Here is a 19,854-nt window from a genome sequence, read left to right as displayed (position 1 = left end):
GTAAACGTAGGGAAGATCTCCTACCATCCTGCACACAGCATTTTCCAGCTGCTCCCATTGGGAAAGTGATTTAAGATTCAATTTATTATCGCAACATCATGTTACATAAAATTTCTTTTTGCCTGCTGCAAGGCAGGAATTGCCTAAGCGCCTCTTACAGTCGCACTTACAGTCAGAGAGAGAGACGCAAAAGAGAGTCCCCCCTCCCCCAGAGTCGCCAATTATCCATCGATTCACCTTCAGCACTTACGCGGCCCCCACAGTCTCACAGAGTCCAGTCCAAACCATTGGTGACCCGAGCTCCAGATCCGAACCTCCAATACGGTCAGGAACCCTTCAGCACCTCCTCACATCCCAGTTCCGATACCCGGTACCCCCTCCAGCCAGTTCGAGCCAGTCTCCAGCAGTCCGCAGCCCGGTGCGAGTCTCCCGACAGCAACGTCCAGCAGCTCACAGCTTCTGCAGGTTCTTCGTCTCGAGTCACCAGCAGCCCCGCCGCGTGCACTGGTCCCTCAGCCGCAGAGCCCCCTCGCTGGTCCGCCGCATCAGTCACCGTCCCCGCATGTCATCTCCTCCACTTCTTCCTCTCAGACTGGGGGAGGGTGGGAGGGCGACCTTCCCGACCTCTGGTGCCCCGCTCCAGTCCTCCCACTTTCCCGGAGTCTGCAGCCTCTCGTGGCTGCTGCCGATCAATGGGCGCAGAACCGCTCCCTCGTAGTGCTACAGTGGCTCCAGCAGTGCCACCTGGTGGTTCTGACTCCGATGCAGGAGAATCAGAGCCAGAACCACCAGGCTGAAGAACATTTTTTCCTATGGGCCATGAGAATGCTGATCTGCTAAAACAACTCTCTGTGACTACTTATTAAGAATATTTATTTTACTATATGTACTCATGTACTCATGTACTGTGCATGTGTATCGTTTGTCTGAATGTGTGCTATGTTTGTTGCCATGTTTTGCACTGAGGACTGGAGAACACTCTTTCGTCGCGTTCTACTGGTACCATCAGTTGGTAAATGAAACTTGAATTTGAATTGGGATTTTGCTCTTGTTGCTTGAGTTGTTTCATTATCCCATCTCAAAGGTCATTGGCAGTATTAGTACTTAGCCTTGTAGAAAACAACTGAAAGCAGTTATGTGGGATCAGATAGCGCAGGATCATCTGAAACAATGACCTCTCCAAGACCATCAATCCCATCTTGACTGGGGAGAGGGGAGGTAGGGTGGTAGAGGGCGGAATTTCAACTGAGTGACTCATCCAACACTTGGGTTTGGTTCCACTCAGCAATCCTCGTGCTACCAACAGATCTCTGGAATTATCATTAATGGAACTTTACATCCAGTTAGAGCAGAGCTTCTCAAACCTTTTTCTTTCTACTCACATTCCACCTTAAGTAATCCTTATCCAATCGATGCTCTGTGATTAGTAAGGGATTGCTTAAGGTGGGGATGTGAGTGGGAAGGGAAAGATGAGAATCACTGCTCCAGACCCAATTGTTACTGACATATTTTGCTGGAGAAAAATTGTCATTGGCCCATTTCCTTTGGAGTTCTGAAACCGTGCACATAATGAGTCAATGAGGTACAATTAAAACAGTGGGATCTTTTCCTTTCCACCCACATCCCACCTTAAGCAATCTCTTACTAATCACAGAGCACCGATTGTATAGGGATTACTTAAAGTGGGATGTGAGTGGAAGGAAAAAGGTTGAAAACCACTGAGTTAGAGTGTCATCAAAGAGGCCACTTTAAATCCTGTGCAACTGACAATGTGGGAATAGCTCCATCGAATCTTTTGAAGCTCTCAGAGCAGCTAAACCTACATGTCGGTAAGGATATAATTAATGTCTTTAAGAGGGTAGTTGTTCCTTTGTTCCTTTTTACATCCAGCGGGGATTTTGAAGGCACTTTTTCAATGTGAACTCATGCCCACTGGGACCCAGTATTACACTGCCAGAACTTATTTCACTTAGTATGTTTAACAGCCATTGGAGAGCAAGAGATTTTAAGTCCATCTGTCTTGGCTTGATTTAAAGCCAAGATTCCAGAGGTGGGTGAATAGTACTTGAACAGCATGTTACCCACTGCCCTGGAGACTTTATTTTTGTTTAATGTCAACTTGATATGGCTCTTCACTTTGCGATGCCTATTTCTAGCAATGTAAGTGGAAAAATAAGAACACGAGCCAAGATGCGCTCAAACCACTTTTGTGGAAAATGCTTCAACTATGCTGTGCTTTTACTGACACGAGTGGAACTAGTAAAAGGATTCCAAAAACACTGGTTGATGCTCCAACAGTTATTTAGCGGTTGATGCCAATATTTACATCAGCCAGCTTATATTTAGCTTTGCAAGAGTCAGAAGGTGAAGACAATGATAATGAAAAGCAAGAAACCAAATCATTAATAACTTACCTTCCAACTGCTGCCAAAACCATTACCAGGCAACCAACGTGGTTTTGCACCTTTCATTTATCGTGTGATGTCTTGTCACCACTTCTGCTTTTGCGGCCAAGGGACCCATCCGGGCTGCTGGCGACTGGCTCGTGGGGACCACGTGTCAGAGCTGGGATTCTAGAGGGTGAGATGGGGCTCCTGAAGGGCCTCGGGTGCCGAAGGCTTCCCGGTCACGTCGGAGGCTCAGGTCTGGAGCTCGAGACACCGATGGATTGGACAGGAGTCTGTGTGGCTGCAGTAGGGGGCTGCGGGAGGCGAATCTGCTCAGTGTTTCTGAAGGGACTCTCTTTTGCTTCTCTGTACTGTACGAGCCGTCAGGTGACATTAATGTCTGCCCGACAGCATGCACAATTTCATGTAATATTACATGATCTGTAATATTTACATTACAATGAATCTTGAAAAAAACAATAAAGTTTGGTCCGTTTTGGTGAAAAAAAAACATTTTATTAAAAAGATAATGGGTTGATACACATCTGTTTTCCTCTGCCTGTACAGCTGATGGCAAAGGAATTGAATATTGCCGTTCCAATACACAAGCAAATGAGACCATGAACATAGCAGATGGCTTCCAAAGATACCATTGGGTATCTAGGTAGTACACACTTTGAAAACCACATTGAGAGCCTTTTATATTTTCTAAATAGTGCAACTGTCTAGGGAAGATGAGACTGCATGTTTGCTCCCCTATTTTCTATACATTTGTTGGCCACACCATCATCGTTGGCCAAAGTTAATGGAAATTTTGAGCCAAAATACAGGAAGGGAGACTGAGAATCTGATTGGGTGATGCCAGAATATCGATCTTGCTCTCACCTAGACCAAGGTGATTTTGCTGATTTTAAGGAGGAGAGACAGAGGTCCAATGAAGATGTCTTCACTGCGGTGGAGAGGGTTGGAATTGTCAAGCTCCTGGGATTCCATATTTCTGAAGTCCTCTCCTTGAGCCAGCACATCGAGGCAATCGTGAAGAAAGCCCACCAACATCTGTACCTTCCAAAGAGCCTGAGGAGATTTGGCCCATCTTTGGAATGTGAGACCACAAATCTCTACAGGTAGAAAGTATACTGACTGGGGTGGGGGTAAACAAGAAAATCTGCAGCTCCTTGGGTGTTGTACAGTACCCAAAAGCGCTGGAGAAACTCAGCAGGTCATCCATGCAGAATCCATGGGAAGTAAAAGGTAGTCATCGTTTTGGGCCCTCTTCAGGAGTGTCAAAACTCAGGAAGTTGCCTGATTACAAGAGTGTGGGAAGGGGAGGAGTCAAGAGTATCAAAAATCAGGTGCGCCTCAATAAAATGGTGAGGGAGGTCAAAAGGGGAGGAAAGAGAGTATACTGACTGGATCTAGAAGGTGATAAACAGAGCAAGGTCCATCACAGATGCACCGTCCGTTGAAGACATCGATGTGAAGTGCTGCTTCAAGAAGGCAGCCAACATCAGAAAGAATCCCCACCACCCTGTTCTCAGTTTCTTCTGTGCTCCAATACCATAAAAGGACCATCTGCACTATTGCAAAGTTACTTTTTTTTTAACTAAGTGTAACTGAATATTTATTATCAACCCATTTTTTTATTTTTACATTTAAATTTTTTTCATTTCAACAACAACATTTACAGGCCCTTCCTAGCCCATAAGCCTGTGTCACCCAAATACCCCAGTTAACCGACAATCCCTGATGTTTTGGTGGGTGGGAGGAAAGCGGTGCGCCCAGAGGAAGCTCACGCAAACGCGGGGAGAATATGCAAACTCCTTATAGACAGCACAGGATTCGAAGCTGGATCGCTGTTATGGCCTTTCTTTAGTTAAATTAAGTTGGAGAAACTTGGCAGGTCAAACAGTGTCCTTTATAATAGCAAAGATAAAGATACTGAACCGACATTTGGGATTTGTGCCCTTCGCCAAGGGAAAGAAAAATGTGGGCAGGTGCCCAAACAAAATGGTAGGGGGCTAAGGGCAGGAGGAGGAGCACAGTCCCACAGGCAGGAGGTAATAAGTGGATAAGAGAGGGAGGGAATACCAGTGAGCAGATGGAGGAGGGATGGCTCTGTGAATGGGAGGGAAGGGGGTGGAGAGGTCAAGGAAAGAAGAGAAGAGGAAAGGGAAGGGAGGGAGAATAGGCTAGAGAAGTCGATGTTAATGCCATCCGGTTGGAGAGTGGAAGGCTTGTTTCCCAAGATAGAGGCAAAGAGATCAAGGAAGAGGAGAGTGTTGGCAGAGATGGACCAGGTGAATTTGTGATCAGGGTAGAAGGTGGCAATGAGTGAATGAAGTTGACGAGCTCATCACAGGTGCATGAGGCAGCCCTGATGTAGTCATACATATAGTAGAGGAAGAGTTGGGGGGCCTTGCCCATATTGGCTTTAAGCAAGTAAGAGTTTCATTGCTTGCATATGTGACAATGAACTCGTCATTATCCTCAAATTGTTTGTGCAAATAAAATAAGCAAGAATCACATTTCTGCTACTGTACTTCAACTTGCATTGATGGAGAATGTGATCATCTCTGTCTTTCCTGGGGTTAAACCCATGTTAAATCTATTTTCCAGCTGGGAATGGTTTAAAAAGCAATAAAAGTTATTGGTGCTCAGTAAAATAAACAGAGCAGCTGAAATCATTTAAATAACTTTCTTATTTCTTTGTGTTCCCACCATAAAGTGGCAGCATGCTACTCGATGATTTAAGTGTTCACCTTTCTGACTGTACAACTATTTCAGGCATCTGGCCAAGCCAGTCCAATGTTTAATGCTGGCAGAAGTGGAAGTAAAGAAGCATATATATATATATATATTCCTTTTTTAAACAAAGTATTTTATACATCTATAACATTTAATTGGTGTGTTTCCATAAATGACGGGCGCCACAGTTAGTGCAGCAGTATTGCAGAGCGTGTGACCTGCGTTCGAATCCGGCACTGACTGTAAGGAATCTGTATGTTCTTCCTGTGTCTGCGTGGGTTTCCTCCAGATGCTCTGATTTCCTCCCATGTTCCAAAGGCGGACGGGGTTTGTAGGTTAATTGGTCATATGGGTGAGTTTGGGCAAAGCTGGCTTGTGGGACAGAAGGGCCTGATAATGTGCTGTTTCTCTAAATTAAATAAACACCTCCCAAGAGCTCATTTGAAAAGAAGCAATAGTTTCCGGGCAAGGTTCGCATTCAACAAACTTTACAGGACTCCGCAAGAGCGTAATTAAAGGCAGCTTGACGTTTCTTCCGTTATGGATCAATTAAAAATAAGAAATTAATTCACCTTAAGAACCCTCCTTTGCAATGATTTCTATCCTTCTGCATGGACAGGTAGCAAGCACAATTCTTTGGAGGCTATCAGTCATCTTGTGCCTAAAGACCTTCCATTAACTCTGTAATGGATGCACCATTTTTTAAAAATTCTGTGGAGGGATAACACCCCTGGGGTAAACCACTGTTACGCCATGATTGGCTGGTGCTGGCTGGACACGCCTCCCGAGACCAATCCTGCCCACAGCCCTTTGCATGCTCCCCATTCCACTCTGCCTCAATCAGTCAATGAGGTTGATGGCCGTTCCACTCTATAGTTAATAAAAGCCTTTATCAGTTTCACAACTTCAGTCTTTGGTGATTATTGATGGTGCATCAACCCCCAAAATGCAAAGTAGAGAACCTCCCTTCTTGAAAGTGAGATTCTCATCAGTTTTATGAAGAGACAAGAACATGACAACGTGGGGTAGCTTTAATTTTCCAAGCTGCAGGACTACGTGCTGAGGGACACACTGAGGCCTGGTGCAGCCAATGCGAGGGCACAGTGGGGAAGGAGTACAGTTTAGAGTCCTTCCCCCACCCCCCCCCCCCACCATTACCGGGCTCTAAGGAGCTGACAGAGAGTGGGGGGGGGGAGGGGCTCCTCAAACCAAGGGGAGAAACAACAAGATGGCTCAGGGGTGGTGACTGAGGACTAAGGCATCAATGTTAAACATGAAAGGTACATCAACAAGATGACTGACAAAAAGCTTCTGAACAGCTTCTCCTATACTGTAAATAATTTCCTCGACACTATGTAAAAGTTTGTAAATATCTTACTCAATAGGATTGAAATTAAGAATGTAAAGTGTGGAACAGCTTTTGGTCTTGTATTGTACATAATTTATTGTGAATTTTCCTTCAATACTGTCCTAAAATAAAATAGGGAATATTGATGGAGAGTTACAGACAGCTGTAAATAAAGAAAAAGCATTTGTGGTGGTCACGGAGTGCAGTGGATGAAATCAGACATTCAAAACGAAGCCATTATTTTGAATTCTGAGCCATTTGAACAATGGTGACACTCTCTGTTCTTTCGGAAGATCATAGTTCCAAGCACCATTAAAGATATTGGTCTGTAATTACTAATTTCAAGATTTAAGTTTCCTTCAATGTCGTGTAATAGTACGGAACATGTATCATTACACTAAATTGCCTTCTGTCTGCTGTAATTTGACGATCCAGGTGAATGTTCAGTCATTTGGAGGTGCTATTTTTCACAGGACGTTTGAAGCCAAGGGGGTCTTTTAGCCCTTCAACAAAATGACTGATAGCCTCCAAAGGATTGTGCTTGCTACCTGTCCATGCAGAAGGTTAGAAATCATTGCAAAACAGGGTTCATAAGGTAAATTTCTTATTTTTCATTGATCCGTAATGGAAGAAATGTCAAGCTGCCTTTAACCATGCTCTTGCGGAGTCCTGCGAAGTTTGTTGGAAGCAAAAGGGAACTTTCTTCCTCTGATGCACTTGAAAGAAAACCTCCTATGGTGTCTGGGACCTCACTCTGCTCAAGTAGGCTCTAAGGCTGTGGTTCTCAACCGTTTTCTTTCCACCCACATCCCTCCTTAAGTAATCCCTGTGCAATCGGTGCTCTGGAATTAGTAAGGGATTGCTTAAGGTGGGATGTGGGTGGAAAGAAAAAGTTTGAAAACCACTGTTTTAACCATCCCTCATTGACTCGTTATGTGCACGGTTTCAGAACTCCAAAGGAAATGGGCCAATGACAATTTTTCTCAAGCAAAATATTTCAGTAACAATTGGGTCTAGAGAGCAGTAGTTCTCAACCTTCCCTTCCCACCCACATCCCACCTTAAACAATCCCTTACTAATCACAGAGCACCAATGGCAAAGGGATTACTTAAAGTGGTGTGCGAGTGGAAAGAAAAAGGTTGAGAACCACTGCTCTAAGGTTTTCTATATAACAACACAGACTGGACTTCAAATTCACAAAAAAAATGAACTGGGTGCAAGTGTCTTGAGACATCCAAAAGTCATGGAAGATATAAACAAATGCAAACTTTTATTTTTAGTTTAGTAATGTGTAACTTAAGTACCGTAATATTTTTAAGCCTTATATATGTGCAAACCTGATCAATAGGCAGCTCCACTTGTGTCTGATTATCTTCTTGCACTTCCATTGCACCCATGGTCTCTCTCCTTTCCTCAAAAACTTTGAACCTGGAGTTTTCTGGGGAAAAGGATGACAATGTTAATAACTTGTTGTAAAAGAGGACACAACTGATACAACAGTGGCTACCAGTGGTGTGGAGCAGGACTGCACCTCATCTTTTGCAACCTCAGTCCTTACCAAATCCTTCGCATCAACTGGCCATCATCAGTTTGTGAATGCTTGTGAAGAGAATGATTTGTTGGAAGTACGCTAATTGCGGGCAAAGCCATAAATTTGCTGCCATCTGATGGGAGTTTTGCTCTGCAGACAGCTCCCAATTATTGCCCTGTATTAAACCGGAGACTTTTTTACAGTGGTGCTACAGTGGGGAGGAGGGACTTCACTGGAAAATACACATCCAGGCTTCTCCAGTGATCACAACATCAACCCACGATCACCATCTGGAATAGCTCCCTTCAGCTTAAATAATTTACGAGTGTTTGACAAGCAAGTCCAACAAATTAATCACTGATCTCTTGAAATTCTTTATATTTGAATTTTAGACACACAGCACAGTAACAGGCCCTTTCGGCCCACGAGCCCATGCCGCCAAAATACCCCAATTAACCTGTAACCCCCCCCCCCCGTACATTTTGAAGGGAGGGAGAAAAACCCATACAGACATGGGGAGAACGTACAAACTCCTTACAGACAATGCCAGATTAGAACGCTGGCACTGTAACACTAGCCATACCGCCAAAAGATTGGAACAAAATGGGGGGGGTTGATACTGACAACCCCTTGGGTGACTGGAGTGAGATTCTTTTTAGCAAAGAACTGCAAATCAATTGCCATTGTTACCCGCACTGATGGATGTTCAGTTTGCAGAGACAGAATCCTAAAGGAATTCCAGCAGCAGTAAATCTCATCATAACATGCTTTTGATTGGCATGGAGAAAAGGATTGTGTGGAATGGTACAGCTGGCAGAAAGGCTGGCCATTGAAACATCAAGAACGTGCGCAGCGAGCTCACCCAGTCACAGATGCTGTCGTGTTGGAAATGGAGACCTTCCAGACCACCACACCACCCAGCACATGCTCTGTTCTCACTGCTGCCATCAGGAAAGAGGTGGAGATGCCACAAGACTCGCACCCACCAGGTTCAGGAATAGCAGCTCCCCCTCCACCATCAGACTCCTCAACAACAAACGCTATCAGGGGCTTTTACTTTACACACTATTTAATACTGAATATTTATTTCTGCATTGCAGAATTTGATTACATTTCTTTCTTTCTTTCTTTACATTCTCTCTTTGTTATAACACATCTTTTCTTCAGAGCAGTTTTTTTCACAATACAATAAGTAGAAATTCTGCCTGGCCCACAGAAAACAGAAACTCAAGGTTGAACATGATGTTGTGTGAGTACTCTGACCATAAATATGAACTTTGAATGGCAATCAACAAAGGAGCTTTTTAGCTAGAAGTAGAAAGCTGTATTGCTTACAAATTGGTGAGTCCAGTAGTGCCAGTTTTATTGGGCAGGTGATTTAAATTTTTAAATGTAGACACGGTAGCAGGCCCTTTCAGCCCATGAGCCTGTGCCACCCAATTACACCCAATTGACCTTCAAACCCTGGTACATCGCAAATGGTGGGAGGAAACCGGAGCCCCCAGGGGGATCCCATGCAGACATGGGGAGGACGTACAAACTCCTTTACGGACAGCACCAGATTCGAACCCTGGTCCTGATCGCTGGCACTGGACTAACCACTCAATTTAAATTTTAAAAAAATAAAGAAAAATCCTGAACTTGGTGCAAGTTGCATGATTCTCCTTCCCACATTAGCCCATCTGACACATGAATGCACAGGGGCCTAACATTTGCAGAGGTGTACAAATGCATGCAACTCACACCATTTCCTGCTTTCTTGTCACATAATAATGGCCTGCAATCTTCTTATATAGAACCAAGTGTAAATAGTGCCTCTGAAGCCTGTATCAATGTGACACAAAGGGGACCTGGCTGAGCAGATTCCAGCCCAATCATATATGGATACCCGTTAAGTCTTGCACCTATTTGTATCTTCCTGCTCACAGACAGAAGCATAAGAGCATGGAACCAGCAGTAAAGACTGTACAGAGAAGGTCTGGGGAGGCAGAAGAGTGGCTTCATGACTATGTGGAGTCAGTGGTCAGGGTAGTATTCAAGGAATTGATGGCGGATTTGAATGCACAAGCTACATGGTCACCAACTTTATCAGGAAATGAGAGGACGAGGGTCACACGACAAAGACCACCTAATTCAAGTCAGAAGCCAATAGATGAACCAAGAGATCCACAAACTACTGAAGACCAGATGTGAGGCATCTGGTCTGTGCGGCTGAGGTGAACAGAACCTTCTGGAGAGTGAATCCTCAGAAAGTGTCCGGCCCAGAAGGTTGGCCTGGCTGGGTCCTTAGAACCTGTGCAAACCAACCGGCTGGAGTTTTTGCAGATAATATCAACCTCTCACTACAGGGGTCAGAGGTCTCCACCTCCTTCAAAAGGACATCCATTAGTTCAGTACCAGGAAGAGCAAGGTAACCTGTCTCAATGGTATCAGTCGGTGGCATTGGCCTCTACTGTGATGAAGTGCTTCGAGAAGATGGTTATGAAGCAAATCAACTTCCAGCTCCAGAATGATCTGGAACCCACTTCAGTTCACCTCTTGACATAACAGGTCACCAGCAGATGCCATCTCACTTACCCTCCACTCAGTTTTAGATCAATTAGACCACAGGAGCACCTACATCGGGCTGTTGTTCCTTGACTACAGTTCGGCAATCAAAACCATCATGCCATCAAAACTCATGACCAAGCAAAAGGACCTGCTTTTGCTCTGGCGGTCGCTCTACAACTGGATCCTTGACTTCATCATCGGCAGATGCCAATCAGTGTAGATCAGAAGCATCACCTCCCCACTGCTGACCATCAACATTGGGACTCCCAAGGCTGCGTGCTTAGTCCCCTGCTCTATTCCCTGCACACCCAGGACTGCGCAGCCAAGTTCCGCTCCAAATCAATTTGCTGGTGACACCCCTGTTGTTAGCCGAATAACTGGAAATGATGAGTCAAAATGCAGGATAGAGACCAAGAACCTGGTTGGGTGGTGCCAGAACAATAATTTCACTCTCAGCATCACCAAGGCCAAGAAGCTGATTGGAGGTGAAGAGTGGTCAGAACATTTAAGTTCCTTGGAGCCCATGTAACAGAAGAACTTTCCGGAAGCCAGCACCTCGAAGCAACCATGAAGAAGGCCCACCAGTTCCTCTTACTTTCCAAGGCGATTTAGCATGTCGTCAATTACTCTCTAAAACCTCCACAGGTGCACTGTGGAGCGTACTCTGGCTGGGTGCATCACAACCCGATTCAGCAGTGCAAGCGCTCAGGAACACAGAAGGCTGCAAGAGGGTAAGAAAACTAGCTCGGACCATCATGGGCTCTGACCTCCCATCCACTGCGGGCATCCATGTGAGGCGCTGCCCTCAGGAAGGCAGCCAACATCGTAAAGGACTCCCCATCACCCTGTCCACAATCCCCTCTCACTGCTGCCTCTGGGCAGAAGGAATAGAATCATCACGTCTGGATTCAAGAATAGTTTCTTTCCAACAGCTTGAACCTCCCTTTAGTACACAAACCCTAACCCTAATATGCACTATTCCTAACTTGTGTACATATTTTCACTCTTAATTTAATTTAATTGGTTTACTATTAGAGGTTTTCTTTGCAAGTTCCTGTTTGGCTGCAACAAGTATGAATTTTCAAAGTTCAGATTTATTGTCAGAGTACGCACATGACTCTGAGATTCTTTTTCCTGTGGGCGAGGCAGAAATACCACTTGCTGGTCATACAAAAGAAATTGTATTCAAGAAGAAATGTATGCATGTAAATAAATAAAGAATTGTAAACAAACTGACTGTGCAAATACAGAGAAAAAAAAACATCAATAAAGTGCAAAAGTAAAATCCCTTAAATGAGACCCTGATTGAGTGTGTGGTGAGGAGTCTGATGGTGGAGGGGGAGTAGCTGTTCCTGATCTGGGTGGTGCGAGTTTTTCTGGCCCCTCTACCTCTTTTTCTGATGCCAGCAGCAAGAATAGAGCGTGTGCTGGGTGGTGGGGTGGATTCTTGATGCTGGTCTCCCATGGCAGCATTCCCTGTAGATTTTCTCGATGGTGGGGAGGGGTTTCCCTGTGATGTCCTGGGCTATGTCCACTACTTTTCCTCACACTTTCCACCACACATCTGTAGAAAACTGTCAGGGTTTCTGGTGTCATACCGACCTCCGCAAACTCCTGAGGAAGTAGAGATGCTGACGTGCTTTCTTCACGATGTCATTGGTGTGTTGGGTCCAGGAAAGATCCTCCGAGATAATAACTCCCAAGAACTTAAATTTTCTCACCCTCTCCTCCTCTGATCCATCAATGATCACTGGATTGTAAACCTCTGGATATCCCATCTTGAAGTCAACAAGCAGCTCCTTGGGTTTTGGTGATATTGAGTGCGAGGTTGTTGTTGGTGCACCATTCAGCCAAGTTTACAGTTTACCTCCTGTACGCTGACTCATCTCCCCTTTTTTATACAACCCACTCCCAGGGTATGGTCAGTGAATTTTAAATGGTGGTTGTTGTCATACCAAGCCACACAGTCGTAGGTGTAAAGTGAGTAGAGCAGGGGGCTAAGAATGCAGCCCTGTGGTGATCCAGTACTGATGGAGATTGTGGTCTAGAGGTGAGGAAATCCAGGATCCAATTACACAGTGGGGTGTCGAGTCCCAGGATCACTTTTGAGGAGGTGAAGGTGTGGAATGCTGAACTGTAGACGATAATGAGCATCCTGATGTATGGGATATGTACAATGTTCAACATAGTACATTATCAACAAATATAAACTATTACTGAACCAGAAATAAATGATTTGTAAATAAATAAAAAGCTAACATTTGGTTGAAGCTGACATCTTTGTTATCTGTATATATCAAGTACTCACTGAATAAACTCTCACTAAGTGATCCAGGGGAAATATGTACACAGTATTAAAATCAGAAAAGTTTACATTTTCCAATGGCACTAACACTAGATGGAACTCATCCAATGGCACTAAGAATCGGAGGACTTTATGGAGTTTGCTGCAGAGATGTTTCAGTTTTTTTAGGCAGATAGTGTGAAATCAGGCATGACAGTCTCATATAGCAACCCGTGATTCAGTCTTGCCCAGTGGCTTCTCAATTCCAGCTCCATGCTAGGGATTTGAGCACAAAGTCTGGGGACCAGGGAGACTACCTGTGTACTCAGTCACTCAGGTCTGCTACCAGTCCCTTCTGACAGCACAGCAGCACTTGCATACTTCACACCAGGCAGGTTTCACACATATCCGCACATGCGGAAACCTCGTCCCCACCCACTTCCCATCTCTCTCTCTCTCTCACACACACACACACACACACACACACACACACACACATAGAGAAAAACACATGCATACACACACACTAAAACACACACAGAAAAACACACAAGTACACACACTATAACACACAGAGAAAAACACGCATATACACACACAAAAACACACATACACACACATTAAAACACACACAGAAAAACGCCAAAACACAGACAGAAAAACACACATACACGCAAACTAAAACACACACACAGAAAAACACACACGCAAGTACGCACACACTAAAACACACGCACAGAGAAAACCACACAAGTACACACACATAGAAAAACACAAAAGTACACACTCACACATTAAAACACACACAGAAAAGCACACAAGTACACACACACAGAAAAATACACATACACATACTATAACACACACACACAGAAAAACACGCATATACAAACACTAAAACACACACACAGAAAAACTCCCATACATAGACACTAAAACACTCACAGATAAAAACATACATACACACACACTAAAACACACAGAAAAACGCGCATACACAAACACTAAAACACACACACAGAAAACCACCCATACATACACACTAAAACACACACAGATAAAAACATACATACACACACTAAAACACAGAAAAACACGCATACACAAACACTAAAGCACACACACAGAAAAACACCCATACATACACACTAAAACACACACAAAGAAAAACATACATACACACACACTAAAACACACACCCACAGAAAAACACACAAGTACGCATAAACACTATAACACACACAGAAAACATGCATACACACAGACTCTAAACACACAGAGAAAAACACGCATACACACATTAAAACACACAGAAAAAATACACATACACACACTAAAACACAGACAGAAGTACACACACACACAGAAAAACATAAAAGTACACACAAACATTAGCACACACAAAAACATGAATACACACACACGGAAAAACATACATACACACGCACTAAAACACACAGAAAAACACACAAGTACACACACACACACTAAAACACACACAGAGAAACAAACAAGTACACACACACTAAAACACACAAACAGAAAAACACACATACATGCACACTAAAACACACACAGACACAAGTATACACACACTAAAACACACACACAAGTACACACACACTAAAACACACACAGAAAAACACACAAGTACACACACGCACTAAAACAAACAGAAAAACACACAAGTACACACATGCACAAGTATACACACTAAAGTGCACACACAAGTACACACACTAAAACACACACACTAAAATGCACACACACAGAAAAACACACAAGTGTGCACACACTAAAACACACACACAGAGAAAAACACACAAGTACGCACACACACACACACACACACACACACACACACACGTATGCACAGGTCATTGGCACTGTAATATCATTGCATTAACTGTGCTGAACCATTCCCCCCCCCCCCCCCAAAAAATGTCCTTGGCTATTCAAAACCTCATTCAAATCAGACTGTCCTTACTCTACTTCGTTCTTCATTCATGACCACTGAGTCACTGAACGATTAAGTCCTACAGCTCGGAAGCAATCCCTTCTGCCTGCTGAGTGTGTGCAGAACCACACAGATCCCCATCCCACCCCACTGATTCTACCACTTACCTCCATGCAACATCAATTTACAGTGATGAATTAACTGCTCAACCCACATGGGATGTGGGAAGAAACCAGGGCAAACAGAGGAAGCCCATGCCATCAGAATTCAACCATTTCCTTTGAGACCTTTCAGAACGTGCAACCATTCAGCACATAAGCAGCCCCCTGTCCCACCACATAACCATCATCCTAACTAATGCCTTCTGTCTATAAATGGTCCACTTCGGATGCGGGTCTCTGTCTCGACAGTGGTGAAATTTTTTTCTTTTTCCCTTGGACCCTTCCTACCCTCCATCTCCTGATCCCCACCATTCTCCTCCCCTCCCTGATACCCTCCACCCCTGTCTGGTCTTCACCATCCCCTCCAAACTTCCCCCTCAGAGATGGAAGGCTCTGACCTCAGTAGTGGCCTCACCTTCGTCTTGCTTCGTGCACACCTCAACGAGTTGTGCACACGCCATGTTGCTGAACTCTTCTTCCATCAGCTCTGTCTCCATGCTTACTTCCACAGCCACAATTCTCCACCCCCCCACCCCCCCCCAGTACTGATCCTTTCTCCCGTTTTAAACCTTCTTCCTCCTCCTGGACACCTCGTTCCAGTCTTCTGCCTGCCTTGGACCTTTATATTTCCAACTGCTGCTGTGACATTCAATCGTATCGACTTCTCTACTCCCCTCACTCTTTCCAGTCTTACCCCCTCAGAATTCCTAGTCCTCCAATCACTCCACAACAGTCCAAACCTCACCATCAAACCTGCAGACAAGGGTAGTACTGTTGTGGTCCGGTGCACTGACCTCTATCTGGCGAAGCCAGACGATGACTCACAGACACTTCCACTTCCAACAGGACCCCACCAAAACTCATCAAACCATCTCTGAACTCATCACTTCTGGTCACCTCCTTGCCACGGCCTCCAACCTTATTGCTTCCCAACCCTGTACCACCCGTTTCTACCTCCTACCCAAGATCCACAAACCCAATTGTCCCAGCAGACCCATCGTGCCCGCATGTTCCAGCCCCATCAAATTGGTCTCCGCTTACCTCAACTCTGTCCTGTCTCTCCTGATCCAATCCCTCCCCACCTACATCCAGGACACTTCACAAGCCCTCCATCACTTCAACAACTTTCAGTTTCCCAAACTCAATTGCCACATGTTTACCATGAATCCCTATACACCTTCAACCCCCACACTGAAGGCCTTACAGCCCTTTTCTTTCTTTCTAGACAATAGAAACAATCAGTTTCTCCACCACCCTCCTCCATCTGGCAGAACTTGTCCTCACCCTCAATAATTTCTCCTTTGACTCATCGCACTTTCTCCAGGTTAAAGGGGTAGCCATGAGTACCCACGTGGGTCCCAGCTATGCTTGCCTTTTTGTTGGCTATGTGGAGTAATCCACGCTACAAGCCAACACAGGCAAGGCCCTCTACTCTTCCTCCACTACATCAATTACTACTTTGGTGCTGCCTCATGTATCCGTGATGAACTTGTCGACTTCATCCACTTTGCTGCCAACTTCCACCCCGACCTCAAATTCACTTCGTCCATCTCGAGCAACATTCTCCCTTTCCTCGATCTCTCTGTCTCCATCTCAGGAGACAAACTCTCAACAGATGTCTTCTACAAATCCACCAACTCCCACAGCTACCTCGACTACATCTCTTCCCACCCTGTCCCCTGTAACGATTCTCTCAATTCCTCTATCTCCATTGCATCTGCTCCCAGGATGAGATCTTCTATGCCAGGTCATCAGGGATGTCTTCCTTCTTCAAACAACGTGGCTTTCCCTCTGCCACCATCAGCTCAGAGCTCACCCGCATATCCTCCACTGCCTGCACATCTGCCCTGGCCCCCTCCACCCCCACATGCAACAAGGATAGGATCCATCTTATCCTTAAGGTGGGATGTGGGTGGAAAGAAAAAGTTTGAAAACCACTGTTTCATTGTACATCATTGACTCGTTATGTGCACAGTTTCATAGCTCCAAAGGAAATGGGCCAATGACAATTTTTCTCAAGCAAAGTATTTCAGTAACAATTGGTTCTCAACTTTTTCTTCCCACTCACATACCACCTTAAGTAATCTATGACATAGGGATTACTCAAGGTGGTATGTGAGTGGAAAGAAAAAGTTTGAAAACCACTGCTCTAACCCAAGCCCTTTGAATATGTATTAAGTCATCTGCTCTAATAACCCATGTGGCTCCGTATTAATGTTAACTTAAGGCTCATTAGACATGTTCATTTTGCTGCATTATCGGTCTGTAGTCAGGAAGCAAGATTTCCTTTTGCTGAATTTGATCATTCCCATTAAAACACTAAAAATATGATAAGTAATTGAAGATGGGCAGTCGTTCAAGAAGAGCTATAGTTTTATGTTTTCAAGCAAAATTCTGTTTCATTGGAAAGTCACTGCAAAACAAAATTAAGAAATAGACATGACTCTAAATGCACTAATTAGCAAACCAGATACAGAAAGTGGACAGAAGGAATATCATTAAACTATATTCGAGAAAAGCCAGTAATGTTATTACTCATTGAACAGACACCATAAAAACGATTCTACAGTCGGGTCAGAACAATAGTAATCCAATTGCCCACAGGAAATAAAACAACATGATGATCTCAGAGAACCCATTCACATGAGTGCTGTCGAGTGATTTATTTGGTTTCTTTTGGAAACTAGGAACATAATTAAAAATTTAAGTGGCATGCATATCTCCACAGCATGCCGCTCAGTGGAAAACCAAAAAACACAATGTTGTGCAAATCGCTTTAAATTCAAGTTTCACAATATTTGCCTCTAACATCTGAGACCTTCATCTGCTTATTTTAAACATGCTCCTTAACAGGAGGGAAGAAGTAAGTTTGAGCCCAGATTTTTTGATCAGTGCTTGCTTAGGAAACATTACATCAGTGCTTGCTTAGGAAAAATTTTAGACATAACATAACATAACATAACAATTACAGCACGGAAACAGGCCATTAGGCCCTTCTAGTCCGCACCGAACCAAACACCCCTTTCCAGTCCCACCTCCCTGCACAATGCCCATAACCCTCCATCTTCTTCTCATCCATATACCTGTCCAACCTTTTCTTAAATAATACAATTGACTCCGCCGCCACTATTTCTCCCGGAAGATCATTCCACACGGCTACCACTCTCTGAGTAAAGAAGTTCCCCCTCATGTTACCTCTAAACCTCTGCCCCTTAATTCTTAACTCATGTCCTCTTGTTTTAATCTTTCCTCCTCTTAACGGAAATAGTCTATCCACATCCACTCTGTCTATCCCTTTCATAATCTTAAATACTTCTATCAAATCCCCTCTCAACCTTCTACACTCCAAAGAATAAAGACCTAATCTGTCCAATCTCTCCCTATACTCTAGATGCTTAAACCCAGGTAACATTCTGGTAAACCTTCTCTGCACTCTCTCCACTCTGTTTATATCCTTCCTATAATTAGGCGACCAGAACTGCACACAGAACTCCAAATTAGGCCGCACCAACGTCCTATACAATCTCAACATCACCTCCCAACTCCTATATTCCATGCAATGATTGATAAAGGCCAGCATACTAAAAGCCTTCTTCACCACCCTATTCACGTGAGTTTCTACCTTCAGGGAACGATGTACCGTTACTCCTAAATCTTTCTGCTCTTCTGTATTCATCAATGTTCTCCCATTTACCACGTATGTCCTATTCTGATTCTTCTTACCAAAATGAACCACCTCACACTTATCAGCATTAAATTCCATCTGCCATTTTTCAGCCCACTTTTCTAAGCAGCCCAAATCCCTCTGCAATCCTTGAAAACCTTCTTCATTATCCACTATTCCACCTATCTTAGTATCGTCTGCATATTTACTAATCCAATTCACCACCCCATCATCTAGATCATTAATGTATATAACGAACAACAATGGGCCCAATACAGATCCTTGAGGCACACCACTGGTCACCGGCCTCCAACCTGACAGACAATTATCCACTACCACTCTCTGGCCTCTCCCTTTCAGCCAATGTTCAATCCATTTGACAGCCCCACGAGACTGTTCCACCCAAATTACACCCAATTAACCTACATCTCCCAGTATGTTTCGAACAGAGGGAGGAAACCAGAGCCCCCTGCCCACACGGGGAATACCCACACAGACACGGGAGAACATAAAACAGAGAGTGCAGGATTCAAAACCCAGACACAATCGCTGGCGCTGTAACAGCGTTGCACTAACCGCTATGCCAAATGTGCTGCCTGTAAGTTTAAGAACTGTGCTAAATGATTTCCAGTTCAGATGGTGATTCATGTCGGAGAGAGTTTTAGGGTCACCATATGCAAATCGCTAGACAATGGGTCAAGTGCATACCCAATGGGGCCCTCATCCTGGTGTGGCTTCATCAAGCTGTGCATGGAACCAAAGTCCGAGGGCACCACTATGTGTTCTACCTGTCCCATTGACCTCATTGCCGCACAATACACCAGTTATCTGGACTTTGATGCACTACCTATCCTTTGTGGAAATATTTTCTGGTCAAGCACTTTGACTACAAAACCCATCAGGCAGTGGTCACCATGGAACGTCCTGCAGACACTGAGAGATGAGGATTCAACTGATACGGTGGGGTGGTTCATGGAGCAGACCATCCAGGTCATCCGTCAGATTGCGCCTCATTGCCAGTGCTTCCTAACGAGCACCTGGTCTTGATCTGGATGGCAGTAAAGGGAGCCCTTCCAGTCACATCCTTCCTGTACAACCGAAACATCACCCACAATGCGAGTTGTCCTCGAGATGACTGCGTTGGAGAGGAGACAGTCGCCCACCTCTTTGCAGAATATAGATTTTCTAAGAGTGTGTGGTTCATCCCCTGCAGGAATGGGACACTGA

The 19,854-nt window shown here is 44.4% G+C and overlaps 1 protein-coding gene across 3 annotated transcripts in view; it reads right to left on the bottom strand.

Moving 5' to 3' along the window:
- LOC138747980 (doublecortin domain-containing protein 2-like) overlaps positions 1-19,854 on the bottom strand; it is a 162,805-nt gene that overhangs the window by 31,795 nt on the left and 111,156 nt on the right. For all 3 annotated transcript variants that reach the window (XM_069907657.1, XM_069907667.1, XM_069907677.1), the window contains one exon: positions 7,818-7,918. In XM_069907657.1, the coding sequence (XP_069763758.1) occupies positions 7,818-7,918 (101 nt within the window). The remainder of the gene's footprint in view (positions 1-7,817; positions 7,919-19,854) is intronic.

The sequence above is a fragment of the Narcine bancroftii genome, chromosome 1, assembly GCF_036971445.1.
Source record: "Narcine bancroftii isolate sNarBan1 chromosome 1, sNarBan1.hap1, whole genome shotgun sequence".
NCBI lineage: Eukaryota > Metazoa > Chordata > Chondrichthyes > Torpediniformes > Narcinidae > Narcine > Narcine bancroftii.
The sequence above is the reverse complement of the archived record's forward strand: the minus strand, read 5'-3'. Positions and strand labels throughout refer to the sequence as shown.